Raw genomic sequence first — 15,193 nt, 5'->3', positions numbered from 1 at the left:
GGGGTTGCTGGAAGCTCCTGGAAGCTACAAGACCTGGCATCTACAAGACCCAGCTCTAGAGACAATTTGCACCTGGTTGTTCTTGAGGTCAGCCTCCAACGGTGTGGCTTCAGGGGCTGGAAACGGCAGGTTTCTAACCCATCCCTGGATTAGGAAAATATTCTTAGGAAGGAGGACAAACAGGGCTGCCAGTAGGCACTGGCATTTGAATGCCTCTCCTGGAATGGGTTTAACGAGGAAGTCACAGCCTGCCTGCAGCTCTTTTACTTACTTTGAAAGTGGAAGTAATAAAGGTCACCCCAGGGGACTTTGGACTGGGCTGAGCTATAGAATGATAGGAACTCTAAAGTTGCTTTGGTCAAAAATGCTCAGTGTAGCTCCCCCCTCCCACCTGCAAAGGACTGAAATGACATTATCTGGGGAGAGGGAATCATCTTCCTGTATAATACTCAGTTCAGCCGGTAATCCAAATGTCCATCTAACAAAGCTAGCTGATTTAGAGAATAAGCCCGGGAGAAGCACGCTTACTCTCACCACACCATGATTGACATTGGAAGCCACGTGCAGAGCTGCACAGGGGGAAATAAGAGTTTGGAAATGGAGGGCTCTGTGCTCCAAGAATAGAAGGTCTGTATTTCCAAAAACCTTAGGGCTCCCCAAAGTAGAATAGATATAACTACACAGTTATACTGTGCTAGATACAGAATGCTCACATGGCATTTTCTTTCCATTTCACACACTTTCCAAGTTTAATTCATGTTTCTTCGTGTCACACAAGGTTTACAGATAATCAGGGACACAAATAGCAATTGCATAAATATTAGTATGTAAGCCCCTAACAGTCTGGCCAAATGAATACCAAGATCCTAAATAAATATTTTCTAGAGACAATGAGGTACATTTGCCTTTTTAAGAAATCAAATGTCTTGAGATATAATTTGCATGCAACAGAATGCATGGTTTTAAAACATGCATTTGAATGAGGTTTCACAAATGCTTACACTCATGTAACCACCACCTCCATCAAACTGTGGAATTTTTTTGTCTCTTGAAAATTTTCCTCATGTCCATTGTCCATCAATCCATCCAGGGGGTGGAAAAACAGTATTCTAATATAAATCATGATAGCTTAATCTTGCCTATTCTAAAACTTCAACAAAAATGGAGTCATACAGTATGTATGCTTTTGTGCTTGGCTTCTTTGGCTAAACAAAATGTTTTTTGAGATTCAACCATGTTGTGTGTATCAGTACCTTTAAATTTTTTTTTTATTGTTGCATAATATTACATTGTTTGAATATAGGACCATATAATCTTCCGCAATTCTCTTCGGTGCTGTCTCCCCACCTCGTGCATGACCTCTCTTTCCACTCAAATTATTTCCCACCAAGTTGGGCAGCCCTCCTCCATAAGGCCCTCCTGTCTCATTTGGGGTCTGACACCTACCATATGGTTAGGGTCTGAAATATTGAGGAATGGGAAGGGAAAACTGAAGGAGAGAAGGAATGGGCTGAAGACATGACTTGCTTTTTTTGTTTACTTTGAAATGTGTATGTTTGTGTGTGTATTCTATCTCAAACTGTAAATATTCTATTCTCAAAATAAATTTGAAAAATTTATATACATACTTATATATTTTTCCCAATAATAGAGAATTGTTGCATAAAATCAATTAATCTGTGGAGAATATTTTGAGGAATTTCATTGAGTACATACCAGTGTTCGTGTGAGAGAGAAAAGTGAAGAGGGAGCGAGAGAGAACTACAAGATATTATTGATTTCAAAGAGCAGTTTTTAAAACAGTGTAAACAGTATGATCTTGTTTGAGAAAAATAGAAGGATAGACATCAAAATCACAGAAAAATAATGATATGGTATTTCTTTCTTTTTTTTTTTGGAAAGTACTTTTTCTTTTTTTTAAAATTTAATTATTTTTATTTATTTGTGGCTGCCTTGGGTCTTTGTTGCTGTGCATGGCGCTACTCTTCATTGCGGTGCACGGGCTTCTCATTGTGGTGGCTTCTTTTGTTGCGAAGCACGGGCTCTAGGCACACGGGCTTCAGCAGTTGCAGCACACGGGCTTAGTTGCTCCGTGGCATGTGGGATCTTCCCGGACCAGGGATTGAACACGTGTCCCCTGCATTGGCAGGCGGATTCTTAACCACTGCACCACCAGGAAGTCCAGGGTATTTATTTCTGAGTAGTGCAAATATGGGTGTTTCTATCTATTATTTTTGCTTATCTCTAATTTTCAGATTTCTCTAACATAAAAAGGTAAAGAATAGTGTGTGTATATGAAGATTTTTAATACAAATATGAAGTATATTAGGAAGGATTCCTTCATAGGAGATACAGGATTGAAGAAATAATCAGCATTCTTGGGAATGAAAAATTGGCTTAAAGTAGAAAACAAATGGAAATGTCAAATATCAGAGTAGACACTCCTGAAGGTCAAAATATTGGGTTAGGAAAATGGAGTTACTACATGATACTTTAAGTCAAAGAGATTTAAAAAATTAGGAAATATAAGTTAAGCAAATAGAGCCAGAACTTCAACATTCACCTAGTACACTTTCCAAAATAGAAAGGAGATTAGGGGCAAGAATCAAAAGGAAGGGTACTTCACAAAAAGTTGGAGTATTGCAAAAAAAAAAAAAAAAGTCATTTATACATGAATTCTTATAAAGTTTTAGAGCTCCAAACAAACAACTAAACAAAAAACAAAAACCTCAAAGCTTCCAGAGTCCAGAAAAATGTGTTATGTACAAAAGAAAAAAATCAGATTCCATCATACATCTGTCATTCATTATTAATTACTAGAAAACAATTGAAATTAGTCTTTATTTTTGTCGACAAAAATTCAACTAACAATCAAGTTAAGAAAAAAAGGTGGAATTTTATTTGAGCCAAACTAAGGATTATAACTTAGGAGACAGATTCAGAAGTTCTGAGAACTGTTCCACCTGTTAGAAGTTGAAGGCACAGTCACACATATTTTTGAGACAAAGGATCACACATATTTTTGAGACATAGTGACATTTTACATAAAAGTTCACCAAAGATACGTAGTCCAGGTAAGCATATACAAAGCAAGCAGCAAGTCTCCATGATCCCCTACAGAGTAGGGAAAGAATGCTATTCTTTTAGGAAGTTACATTGCTGTCATCACAAGAAAGAAAAAAAAAATTGATCTTTACAATCAAGCGGGCATTCCCACCTTTGAGGAGGTCTGGTTAATGTATAATGCAGATACACATTGCATATTACAGGGGGAAGAAGGAGGCCCAAACAGACAGAGAGAGAATTTTTGTTTAAATTTTCTTGTCCTGCTTTAAAATATAAATTTTATTTTATCACTTTCCTGAGTAGAAACTAGAATTATCTAAGCAACAAAACATTAAGTGTAAGGGCAAAAGAAAGAAAATTCTGGACAAGCAAAGAATCAGAAGTTTTCTCCTCACTAAACTTCTCTTACATGAAGAAGGAAGGTTGCAGGTTTTGAACACAGGGGATTGGAGCAGGGAAAAGGTACAAATAATTTTGAGATATATCCCACATTCTGTTTACACCCGCCCTTTGTGGGGTACTGCTATTTGACTTGGAGTAAAGTGGAAGATGGGAGATTTCAGATATTGTGTCCTGGCATTAGTCACCTAGGAATGGAGGAATCAAGGACTGACTTATTCTCCTTTTCTGATAGCTTCTTCCAATAGAGTAGTTGCCTCCACGGAGACTGCGTGGCTTTCCTGCGGTAGTGATTTACTTCATAAATTTAAATCATTTTCCCAAAGCATGATAGTATTATTCATACTCATGTCAAATCCCTGCCTGTTTAGGAAATGCAAATCCAAATCTCTAATGAGATTAGATACTTAAGCAAGTTTCAAAAGCAATACTTAGAATAAGCAGATATTTTGGTATTAATTTTATAGGCAGACCGGGGAGAGGCTTGGCATTCCAAGCACGTGGAGGAAAGGGTTAGGTTAAGTATCACACTGACTCATTCTACTAATCCATCTTAATTGCCTGAAGTGGATTTCTGTTAATCAAAAACTAAGAGAAATTGTTAGATCTCACCAAGTCATAAAGTAAAAGATTTGATATAGCATAGTTGTTTAAATGTAGCATATTATTTAAAATCTCTGTGACTTCATTTATACATTCTGGAATGATTCTGTTCATTTCTGGTTAATTATAAAGTTTTTTGAGTTCCCAACTGATTTTGCGTTTTTAAATTCTGCTGTATGCCGTTAGCACCATGCAATCCTCGGAAGTTATATGCTCTTAATGGATGTCCCTATTTGAAGGCACAATCTTGTTTCTTTGAATGATTTCTCTCTGAACTTTACTTTTATTTTAAAATTAATACTACCATATCTAAAATTTTGTTAGAATATATCTGGTTTATATTTGTTTATTTCTTGTTTTACTATGTCTCTTCCAATTTATACATAGATGTTCAATCTTAGATCCAGAATTTCAAAAAATGTAAATTAGAACTTTAATTTTTTCAGGCTCTAACTCAGAATGTCTTTCTGTCATTCTAAGCAAGAAAAACAATTATTCTAGAACTCATAGGATTTGAAGGATCTTCAAAACAAAAATCAATTATGTAAACAGAGGACAGCAATCTCATCCTCACCTCTTCTCATTGTTTACAGTATGGAAGGAGGATGAAAGTTTGCAGAGAATCATTTTGGGAATTTTATACCACTTTTCTTTCATCCTGGTTGAGATGGATATAACCCCCATGTCAGTGGAGGAAATTTCTTTGTCTGGGAGAAGGTATGAATATGCCCGTGTCTTTTCAATTCCCTGTCTAATGGAATGAGGGGCCTAACTGATAGATGAAAACTTTCATCAGAATGGCAGATATATTGAGGTCAATTGAACAAGACATTAAAATAAAAATTGCCAACACTTACACAGAACGTAAAAGTTACTGACACTCTTCTAAGTGCTTTGCCTATATTAATTCATGTAATCCTCACGAAAACTTAGGGTAGGTACTATTATTAAACCCATTGTCAGATGAGGAAACTGAGGCACAGAGAGCGTATATAACTTGCTCAAAACCGTGAGCTTGGAAGTAGCCTTACCAGGCTTTTAACTCAGGCAGTCAAGTTCTAATATTTATGTTATTAGCCTGGATACTATACTTCTCAGAGAGAAAGAAATCACTTGTTTTTGATCCTCTCCTTTAAGAATGTAATTATTAGATAGATTTATTATTCATGCAAGGTCAAAGTTCTCTTTCCTTATCTTATTTTACTTTCAATTTTGAATATGTCGGTGTGACAGAGGAGAATTTCACTGCTGAGAGGTTCCTGAGCAGGGGCGGTCTTTCTTCCAGTTTTCTGAAACCTTTTAAAAAAACACACCTACGGCTTCCTTCGGGACCCCAAGCTTTCTAACGTCTGGTATTCCCTTGGCTTCTTGGAGCAAGTGTCACAGGAGAGACCTGTAGACAGCCAACAAAAGGGAACCTGGAGGAATGACGGAGAGCATATATTCCTGGTGCCTGCGGCAGTGAGGGTGAGAAGTTCCAGGATGCCTTCATCTCTGTAAGAAACACTTCGGAGATGTGGGAGTTGCATTTTCTTGGTGACGGGCAAGAGGGAGGGAAGTGAGAGAATCTGGTCAAGGACCCTGGGGGTTGACAGAGGAGAAGCCAAGTTATATATGTTCCTTCCTCCCATAGGAATGTGTGGGGAGAAAATTGGTTGAGGCCAGAGTAATGTTTATGCTAAAGCCTTCTGTCTCAGTGGCTGCTCATTGCCTTTGCTCTGTCTTTCCGTCCATTGGATAAAATGTTCTTCTTGAGAGAGGAGTTTAGAGACATTGTGGTCAGATTTATCACATCAGAGCATGGCTATTGAGATAAAGACCTTTTTCTTGGATAAGGGAAACAAAAGGTCTTTTTTGTGAATGTCAAAGTCTTCCCTGATGTTCCCTGAGAGAAACACTACGGTCATTTGAGCGCTTCAGGAGGCCATTTCTTAGAAGCACTGTGAACCACCTTGGCTATAATCTTTTTTACCTTGTGGGTCCCATTTTTGTCTTCACTCCAGCTATTTTCAGGGCCTCCCTCTGGGTCGTACTGTTCTCTGCTCTGGGAAAGATGGTGTGTTCCCTGGACTTCTCTCTGCCAAGAGACCTCTTCTTTATCCTGCTTCTCCAGGTGTCCATATGGGGCTCAGGTGAGAATATTTTATATTTTCTATACCTGGATTCTCTTGCTCTCTGAACAGAAGCATTAAACTACTCCATCATGTCTCCTATATACCTAGGTTAATTCCAAATCTTTTATTTTGATACAATAATGTATTTGTCCATATACAAGGACAAATAAATCATTATATGATTATTTTAAAGGGCAGGACCAGGTAGAAATACTTTACTCATGTCTTGTAATTCATTTAGATCTCAGATTCTGGAGGAATGCATTTTCTGATGCCCAAGACCTGATTAAAAACTCTATAGCTTCTTGATTTTCCAGCACTCTCCCCTCCTCCTTCATTGAATTTACCACCATGGCAATTTAAAAATCTTCTGTTTAATATGAGATCACTCTGTTGATTGTAAGCTCCACAAGGGTGGAAATCCTCCTTGTCTTGTTCACTGCCTTCTTCAGCCTGAATGTGTGCTACAAATTATTGCTGTATGAATGAGAGAGAGAATGTCTATGGGGCTCTACTGGACCAATAATGATGCTGTGCTCTAAAAGGTCCAGGCAGGGTATTCTGATATTCTTTTCACTTGTGGCTCTATTTCACAGATTCCTTTTTGGTGATTGGTCCCTCGGAGCCCATTGTGGCCATGCTGGGTGCAGACACGGTGCTGCCCTGTCGCGTGTCCCCAGCCATGAGCTTGGAGAATATGGAGATCCGGTGGTTCCACTCCCAGTTCTCAGATGCTGTGTATGTGTATCAGAATGGAATGGAGCAGGCGGGAGAACAACTAGTAGATTTCAAAGGGAGAGCAGAGTTGGTGAAAGACTACATCACTGAGGGAAGAGTAGCTGTGAGAATCCACAGCCTCCGGGTCTCAGACAATGGAATGTACAAGTGTTTTTTTAAAAAAGGAAGTGATTTTGAAGAAGCCCTTTTGGAGCTAAAGGTGATAAGTGAGTAATATCTGAGAATACATATCACTCTAAGGGAAATCTAAGTCTTCTGTACTTGATTTTGGGGACAAGGATGGTGAACAGGACAGAAGCAAAAAAGCAGTTATCCTTAGAGCTGGTCAACATCTTAGACACTGGATTTAACCCCAAATCCTCTTCATCTATTTATACATTTATTGTGCTGTACTTTAAAATTAAACTATTTCCATAAATATCTACCATAAAAATTGATCATTTATTTCCCTCTATGTTTCTCCTCACATATTTTGAAGGAAGGCACCATGATTAGCAAAAAGTACCATTACTCTCAGAGACCAGAATTCCAGCTGGGTACCATGATGGACAGAGGCTTAACAGGGAGTGTTAGTGGTCTGGAACCAAATCCACTGTTTGGAGGAAGTGACTGTGAGGGTTTGACAGAGGAGATTGAAGTGCTGGTTAGTTTTGCTTGTTTTTTAATTTCACATTCATAGGCTCTTTTATGTCTGGCTTTTTTTTCTTTTTTTTTGCTCACCATTATGTTTGAGATTTTTCTATGTAGTTAATTGAATGTAGCTGTAGTTCATTTCTATCTCTTTTTTATTGTTTTGCTTTTTACATTTAGATCTTTCATCTATAGAAATGTATTTTTGGTATAAAGTTTAATGAAAAGCTCAAAATATTTTTTCGTAATGTATATATTCACTTATCTCCATACCAGTAGTGAATAGTGTAGAAAATCTCCACCAGTTTTCAATGCATTGTTTCCCATAAACTTCTCATAGGTACCAGGGTAAGTCTAAATTTTCTGTGTGGTTATAATGATTTATCTGTCTATTTCTTTGGTGTTTCCATTTCTAAAGCTATATACTCTCTACCAAGACAAACATGTTGGTTTTTTTAGTTGTAATGTTTTTCTCATATTTTGACTATGTTGGGCCTACCTGAAATTAATACTTCTCATTTAATACTATCTGACAAGATATCTATATATTCATTTTATCCATCTTCTTTATGTATAACTTTAATGGAAAAAATTTAATCCATTAGATGTTGAACGAAAGAGTGACAAACTCTCCTGAGCCATGTTACTGTGATCTCACTTCAGTATCTTCCCAGTAAGGGGTCAAAGATTTCATAGTTATGGAAATAACCTCATTCAGGTGACAGCATTTTTCAGTACCTTTCCCATATCAGTTCTTAGACTTACTGGTGTAAAGACAAGTCCAACCTTTAGAAGCAGTTGTTTGATTATATATCCATGCTTATCTTTCACTCATTTAAACTTTGTCTATTACAGCCACTTCTAATGCTCGGAAATGGGTATTCCTTCTTTTTGCTCTTTCTCAACATAGATATAGGTTTCATCTGCTTACGTCAACTTGGAACTTCAATGATTATATTCTTCCAGGAAATGCAAAGTCTATTTGGTTTATTAATTCTTGCTTCCTAGGCTTTGATCTGTTCCATTTTGCTCAGGAGCAGTTTCACTCACTTATGTTTATTTCCTTTTTTCAAGAGAATTGGCAGCTCCCTCAGGCAATTCTGAGAAGATGGATTGTCTTTCAGACTGCTTTCTGTTTTCCAGAAGTATATTCCCCCAGGAAGGTCAGGGATTGGTAGTTAAAATTATTAGCTCTATTATAATTTTTAGCCAGAAAAAAGATGATGTAGCTGAGGTTCCTGACATATTTCCCACAACTGAGAAACTAGAATAGGACTGAGCTATTGGTGGTTCCATACTTTGTGATATCAAGTTTTAAAAAGACAAAATAATATATAGTCTTAGAAGTTAGAATAGCCATCATTCTTGAAGAGACAGTGAATTCATCTAGTATTCTGGTGCTGTTATATTTTGATATGGGTGTTGGTTATGTGAATCTACTAGCAGACCTAGCCTGTGTGGAGTTGAAGAAGAGGAGGGGTAGTGGAAGGAAAAGAAAGGAGTGAGAATGGAAAAGTAAAAAGATCTTGACTCTTTCATGGACTCACTTCACCTTGTTACCTTCATGTTTTAGATAATCTTTACTCAGTGGAAGAAAGAAAATTTGGAAAAATGACAAAAGGAGATTGTTTAAGGAAGTGACTACATGTAGTCTCAATTTAAGCACAGAAGAAGTCTTCCTTGAGACTCCAATAAATGGAATAGACATATGATATAGATATAGAATAGATATGGATATAGTGGCAACATGTCTACATTGGCAAATTTTACTCTGTTCCTTCCCTATTATCCTTCTATGGCCAATTGCAGATATGCTTGTGTAGAGGAGATATGACAGGCATTGGTATAAGTTCCAGTATCAGCTTCAATGTTCTTGTAATTTTTGAACTTCAGATACCCATTTATCTCATGGGAAAAGAAAAGGACCCCCTTCCATCCACAGAGAGCTATGGTGCTTTGTCCATCTTCTCCCACTGGTGTAGCTGTGAAACACGAGGAGCTTTTGGACAAAAAATGTCCAAGTCTCAGATGAATGACTTTCCTCTCCAGGTTTGGGTTCTGGTCCTCATATTTTCATGGTGGGTCCAGAAGATGAAGGAATAAGGCTGAAGTGCACAGGCAAGGGATGGTTTCCCCAGCCTGAAATACAATGGGCAGATGCAAAGGGAGAGAAGATCCCATCGCTCTCTGAGGACGAGACACAAGATAATGATGGGTTGTTTCAGATTGAGGCATCCCTTCTTGTGAGAGACAGCTCAAAGACAGAAGTGTCCTGTTCCATGAAGAACCCTTTCTTTGGACAAGAGCAAGTGGAAACCATTTTTATCCCAGGTCAGTGTTGCTCATTTGGGGGACAGGACAGGAGTAAGGAGGGGATATTTAGGACCTGGGATGGGCTAGACTTGCTTGGTGTATGTTTTTAATCAGGTTTGGGGGGTCCTGTGTCAGAACCCTTCTTCCCTAGGACCTCTCCTTGGAAGATAGCATTCGTTGTGACTTTGGTGATACTTGGGGTTTTCGTTGGTGCTGTTGTGTATTTGGCTCGGAAAGAACGACAGAAAAAGAAGAAACTATCAGAAGTCAAGAAGGAAAAGGAGAAAGAAAGTAAAGCCAAAGGTAAAACTGTGAATCAGACTTGGTGGGGATCTCTGAATTTATGGGTTTGTTAACATGATTGTGCATGTGGATGGCATCTTTTGGGAACAAAGAGATATGTGTAAGGATGAGTTAGCGTGCCAAGACCTCCAACAAAACATGGAGCCCGGGACATCTATGAGAAAAAAAAAAAAGTATTATAAAGTCCATTGGAGAGAGAAAAATCACTGGTATAAAGATAGAGTTTTTTTTTTAATGGTCATAATAATTCTCAATTAAGGTAATTTTTTTGTTTTAGGTGTATGGAAGCAGCACTTAGGATCTGGGCTTAGTAACATAGTCTAGAAAATATTTATTTTCTGTTAAATCCATTTTGTTATTTTCTTTCCTTTTTAGAATCATTTGAGAAAGAGCTTGGTAAGTTTTCTACTTTCTTTGCTCTAATAGAGGAAATAGAGTCATTACTGTATGCTGTATGTCTGGCATCTCACAGGCTGTTATTCCTTTCAGCCAGAAGGAAGAAATTGTATCAGCAAGGTGAGTTATACTGATGTTATGGTTGGATGAACCATTTCATCGGCCCCTCTGTTCTGGTCACCTCCTATTTACCTTGTTGGTGAGGGAGGGATCCCATACCCTAAACAGTATAAGATGCTCAAACGCATGACACCCAACACTGGACAAAAGAGATTGACAGCAGTTTTTTAGTCACATGTACTCACATCCTGGGGGAGAAAGACACCTCACACCATGCAGGACCACATGGAGGCTGCACTTGGGAGCAGAACAAATTAGCAAGGTCTGCAGTAGCCAGGCTTTTCAGGAACAAGAGAATGAGGTGGCCCTGTTTTCTGTGGAAGTATGTAATTGGCTTGTTTGAATAATTTTTGCAGGCTGACAGGGAGGTAAAGTTCATTAGGTTGAAGACCAGCTGGGGTTCAGCTGTTTTGGCCAACAGGGAAATTAGCTGAGAGGGGGAGCTTTTCCTGCTGGGTGGAGGACATACCTGGTGAGAACAGGAGAACTCACAATTAGGCATTTGGAGCCCTGTGAAGCTCAAAGGTATCAAGGCGGCACATAGAATTTTAGGCTTTCCAATACACTCTCACAATGTAAGCCTACTTTTCCTTTCTCCCCGCAAAAAACCAGACCCTCGTATTTTATCATAGGTGTAGATTGTGGAAAATGTGAGAAATAAAACAGGAGATGTGAAAGAGGGCAAGTACATCAGAATTGTCACTGAGATAATGAATGCAGAAATATAGTACTATCATAAACCCTCAGATTTCATGAGGTCACTGCAATTTCACACTCTGAAGTGGCATTCCAATGAATGAGAGAATCTAATTCCTTTGTTTTATTTCAGACTGGAGAAAAGCAGAGTTATATCCTGGTGAGTAACCGATGTTGTCTTGGGGCTTCAGGTACTTCAGGATTTCATGAGGCATTTCCAGAGAATTTTTCAGATAGGTGCCATCATCTGGAGATTTTACTTTGAATCTGGGAGTCCAAAAAAATACAAGAGGTAAAGGGATAAGCATCTCACTAGTTTGGAGGACACGTCCTTAGCATATTTTCTCATATGATTTTCTTTTTAGACTGGAGAAAGGAACAGTTCAAAGCAGGTGAGTGCCCTTACTATTTTTTCTCACTTAATCTCTTTTATACAAATGAGAAACTACTCTATTTGTATAAACTCCCAGTAATACCTAACTGGTTGTTCATTTCATGGCTTTCACTTCAACCTCATGCAGAAATGTTAACAGATTTCTTACTGTTCTGACACCGTTCGTTCATCAGCATAAAATTATACAACTATTTATTCAGTGCCAAATAAATAAAGTGGAGCTGGTCTCTAACTTCATGGGAAAGCGAGTGTGCAAACTGTGATGAATCTTATGAAGGAATAAAAGATTGCCATGAGAAAAAAATCGTGGATTAGAGGAATTACCCTGAGGAATTGATATTTAATCTGAGACTTAAGTGATATGGTAGATCTATTCATGTGAATAACATTGAAAGAATAGTTCAGTCAGAAGGAAGTCTATTACGTACCCAGTCTGAGACACAGAAGAGCCTGTTGCATCTCAGTGGAAAAATGGCGCCTGACCATCTTAGGGTCTTTCCAGAATTATGAGTCGACTCTCTATTTCTACTGCTTGCTACTTCACTCTGAATATCCCTGTATCCACACACATTTCCTAGTTAAGTTAATCCTCTGAAAATTAAACTATATTATAATTGCTAACATACAAATTCTTATGAGAAAAATTTTAATTATTGAAGATGTTTGGTTTGACAAGAAGCAGATTAATTACTACTAGTATTAGCACTATTGCTACTATGAGTACAGGTATTAGTGTTACTACAACCATCAGAAGCTAAAATTTACCAAGTGTTCATCATGGACAAGATGTAGTACTAAGTTCTCTGCACATTATCTTGTTGACTTTTCACACTAGTCCTGTATGTACTGAGGTACCATAATGATGTACATCTTCATGAGATTAAAGTGGGACAGAGAGAGACAAAGTAACTTCAAGATCACTGCTACTAAAGACAGAGTGATTATCAAAATTCAGCTCTTTCTGACCACAGAGCCTGGGATTTCAACCATTAGAAATATAAAAAGAGTGTATGAGAAGTAGATGACTTAGTTTTTACAGAAGCCTAGAGAAAAATGACACCAAAGAAGCTTAAATGAAAGTGGGTACACTGTGATTGGAAATAAGGCATGGCTTAACTATTAAGAGCAAGCAGTAAAGCAACCAGCATTTGCAGGAGGTTAGAGAAACACCAACTTGAAATATATGATCCTGGAGATTTTCAGATGAGACAGACTTCTTGGCTAAATGGTCTCAGCCTGTCTGGAACACATGGTTACCCAAGGTCCTATCCAACCCTGGCCTTCTATGATCTACGCATCATGTGTCTCCTATGAATGAACATAGGATAGAACATGCATTGTTTAACCTAATCTTCCATTTCTCTCCCTCTTGTTTTTCTTCATTCTCCTTTCCCAGTAATTTTCATCTTTCCTAAAACCAACCAGTCTCCACTGTGGAATGACCTTTATTTTTTTTCCCCCATACCTACAGTGGTTTTTACTCTGGATCCAGCCACAGCTCATCCCAACCTCATCTTATCTGAGAGCAGAAAACATATTTATTCAAAACAGAGTGTTTCTCAGAATGGTGACGCCCCAACACACCAAGAGCAAGGGGAGTCTGAAGCCATCTTCAGTGTTCTGGGCAAGATTTTTCTTACTGTGGAGAGACAATACTGGGAAGTAGAAGTAAATATTGGGACAGAAGTTGGATCTAGAACTAGATGGGCTCTGGGTGTTTGCTCAGACACAGCAAAGAGAGACGGGTGGTTTGTAGAACGTCCAGAGAAGAATTTCTGGGTGGTGGTATACAAGGCAGGAGAATTCATATTTCCCACCTCTCAGAGAAAGTCTCTGTCACTGAGGCAGCACTCCTGCAGGATAGGTGTTTTCTTGGACTGGGATGCTGGGAATGTGTCCTTTTACAATATGATCGATGGGTCCCACATCTATTCTTTTACTGGAATCACCTTCTGTGGGACCCTTCGTCCTTATTTTAGCCTTCAGGGTGCTGGCGCATCTTTGACCATCTGTGCAGCTTCAGATCACACTGAAAATTGTCCTGATTCTTCTCCAAAGACCTCTCTAACTCATTTGAATAGTTGTGATGCAAGCGTCCCCCAAGAAACTAACTCTCTATTGCCTCCATAAGAAGTGAAGTGTCAGCGCCTCTGCTGCCTCTGCTCAAGCTTCTTATAGGTATGTTGTCCAAGAAAGCTCTTCTTCTTGAAGAGTAGGTCATTCTCACTAGGTATAAATCCAACCCCTTTCAAAGAGAGGTAGAGGGAGAAAGAGAAATGGCACAGCTAGAAAATGTCTGGGGGAATTTCCTTCAGTGTTCCCTTTGGGGAAATACTCTTTCTGGGCAGCAACGATTTGTCACGAGAAAACTCCAAGTTAATTCTTGGGCCTTTCTTCAGTTCTGGTACTTACTGTGTTTTGAAGTAAATATGTTTAAAGCTACATTTAAAGAGAAAATCTCTCTTCTTACTATTTTTGTTATCAAATATGGAGGAGGGAGTGATGTGTAAAGGGAAGGGTCTCAGTTGAGCAGTACTGTTGGAGATACACACAGAAATCTGTTCAAGTCTTTTAAAAGTTAATGGCTCAGCTTGTTCTTTCTTCAGACTTTGGTGTCCATCAACTTCTAAACTTGGACTTTGCCAAGGTGTGTTGAAGACTGATATATAACTGTAAAACCATTTGAGGAGAACAAGCCTCCTGGGAAGGAAGAGCCCTTTTTTTAAAAAAAAAACAAGTTCTTACTGGTCAGCAAGTCCAGAACTATATGTGAATAAAAAAGGAATGGATGTTACAATTTATGTTTTCAGAGAAAAAAAAAATCATCAAATAGGAATGAAGAAACGTCCTCAGCCTTCATGAAGAAACAATCATCATTAACATTGCCTTTTTTTTTTCTTTCTGACCAAGTTCTTCCTGCTGTTGAGGGTTTTTCCTTTGCCTTTAATGCATCTAAGCCTTCTCCAGGTGTTTATCACAAAGCTTACATTTTCAAGAATATAAAATATGAGCTTCTCCTGTTGAATGAACCCTCTCTGTCTGACAATAGACGAGATCGACTTACATCCACTTAGATTTTTCTGCACTTCTAGCAGATCTTTAAGTGGCAAGTCCCTTTAACAACCTCTCTTGGAAGATACACCGCCATAGCAAAAGTTCCCTAACACACAGCCACTAAGTGGTAGTCAGTATTTGAACCCAAGAAGAATAAATCCAGAGCCCAGAATATTAACTTTACTGACAGTAAAGGAAGGACTTAAATAACAAGCAAGAAATAATAAAAGCAGGAGAGAGGTAAATGAACGGTGGGGAAAATATTAATAGGTATAATCAAATGGACACGTGGATGAGGATATGTGAGGGTAACAACAGAATGGGTACAAATGGTATTGGAAGTATGGTATGGAACAGGAAGGACAAT

At 38.4% G+C, this 15,193-nt stretch overlaps 1 protein-coding gene across 1 annotated transcript; it reads left to right on the top strand.

Moving 5' to 3' along the window:
• The first annotated feature begins 6,121 nt into the window (after window positions 1-6,121).
• On the top strand, window positions 6,122-13,902 carry LOC137774165 (butyrophilin subfamily 1 member A1-like). Its single transcript, XM_068559297.1, has 9 exons — window positions 6,122-6,200; window positions 6,779-7,126; window positions 9,600-9,881; window positions 9,999-10,166; window positions 10,542-10,562; window positions 10,656-10,682; window positions 11,512-11,538; window positions 11,744-11,770; window positions 13,244-13,902. The coding sequence occupies exons 1-9, from the start codon at window positions 6,122-6,124 to the stop codon at window positions 13,900-13,902; spliced, it is 1,638 nt and encodes a 545-aa protein (XP_068415398.1).
• The last annotated feature ends 1,291 nt before the right edge of the window (window positions 13,903-15,193 follow it).

Source organism: Eschrichtius robustus, chromosome 12, assembly GCF_028021215.1.
Source record: "Eschrichtius robustus isolate mEscRob2 chromosome 12, mEscRob2.pri, whole genome shotgun sequence".
NCBI lineage: Eukaryota > Metazoa > Chordata > Mammalia > Artiodactyla > Eschrichtiidae > Eschrichtius > Eschrichtius robustus.
The sequence above is the reverse complement of the archived record's forward strand: the minus strand, read 5'-3'. Positions and strand labels throughout refer to the sequence as shown.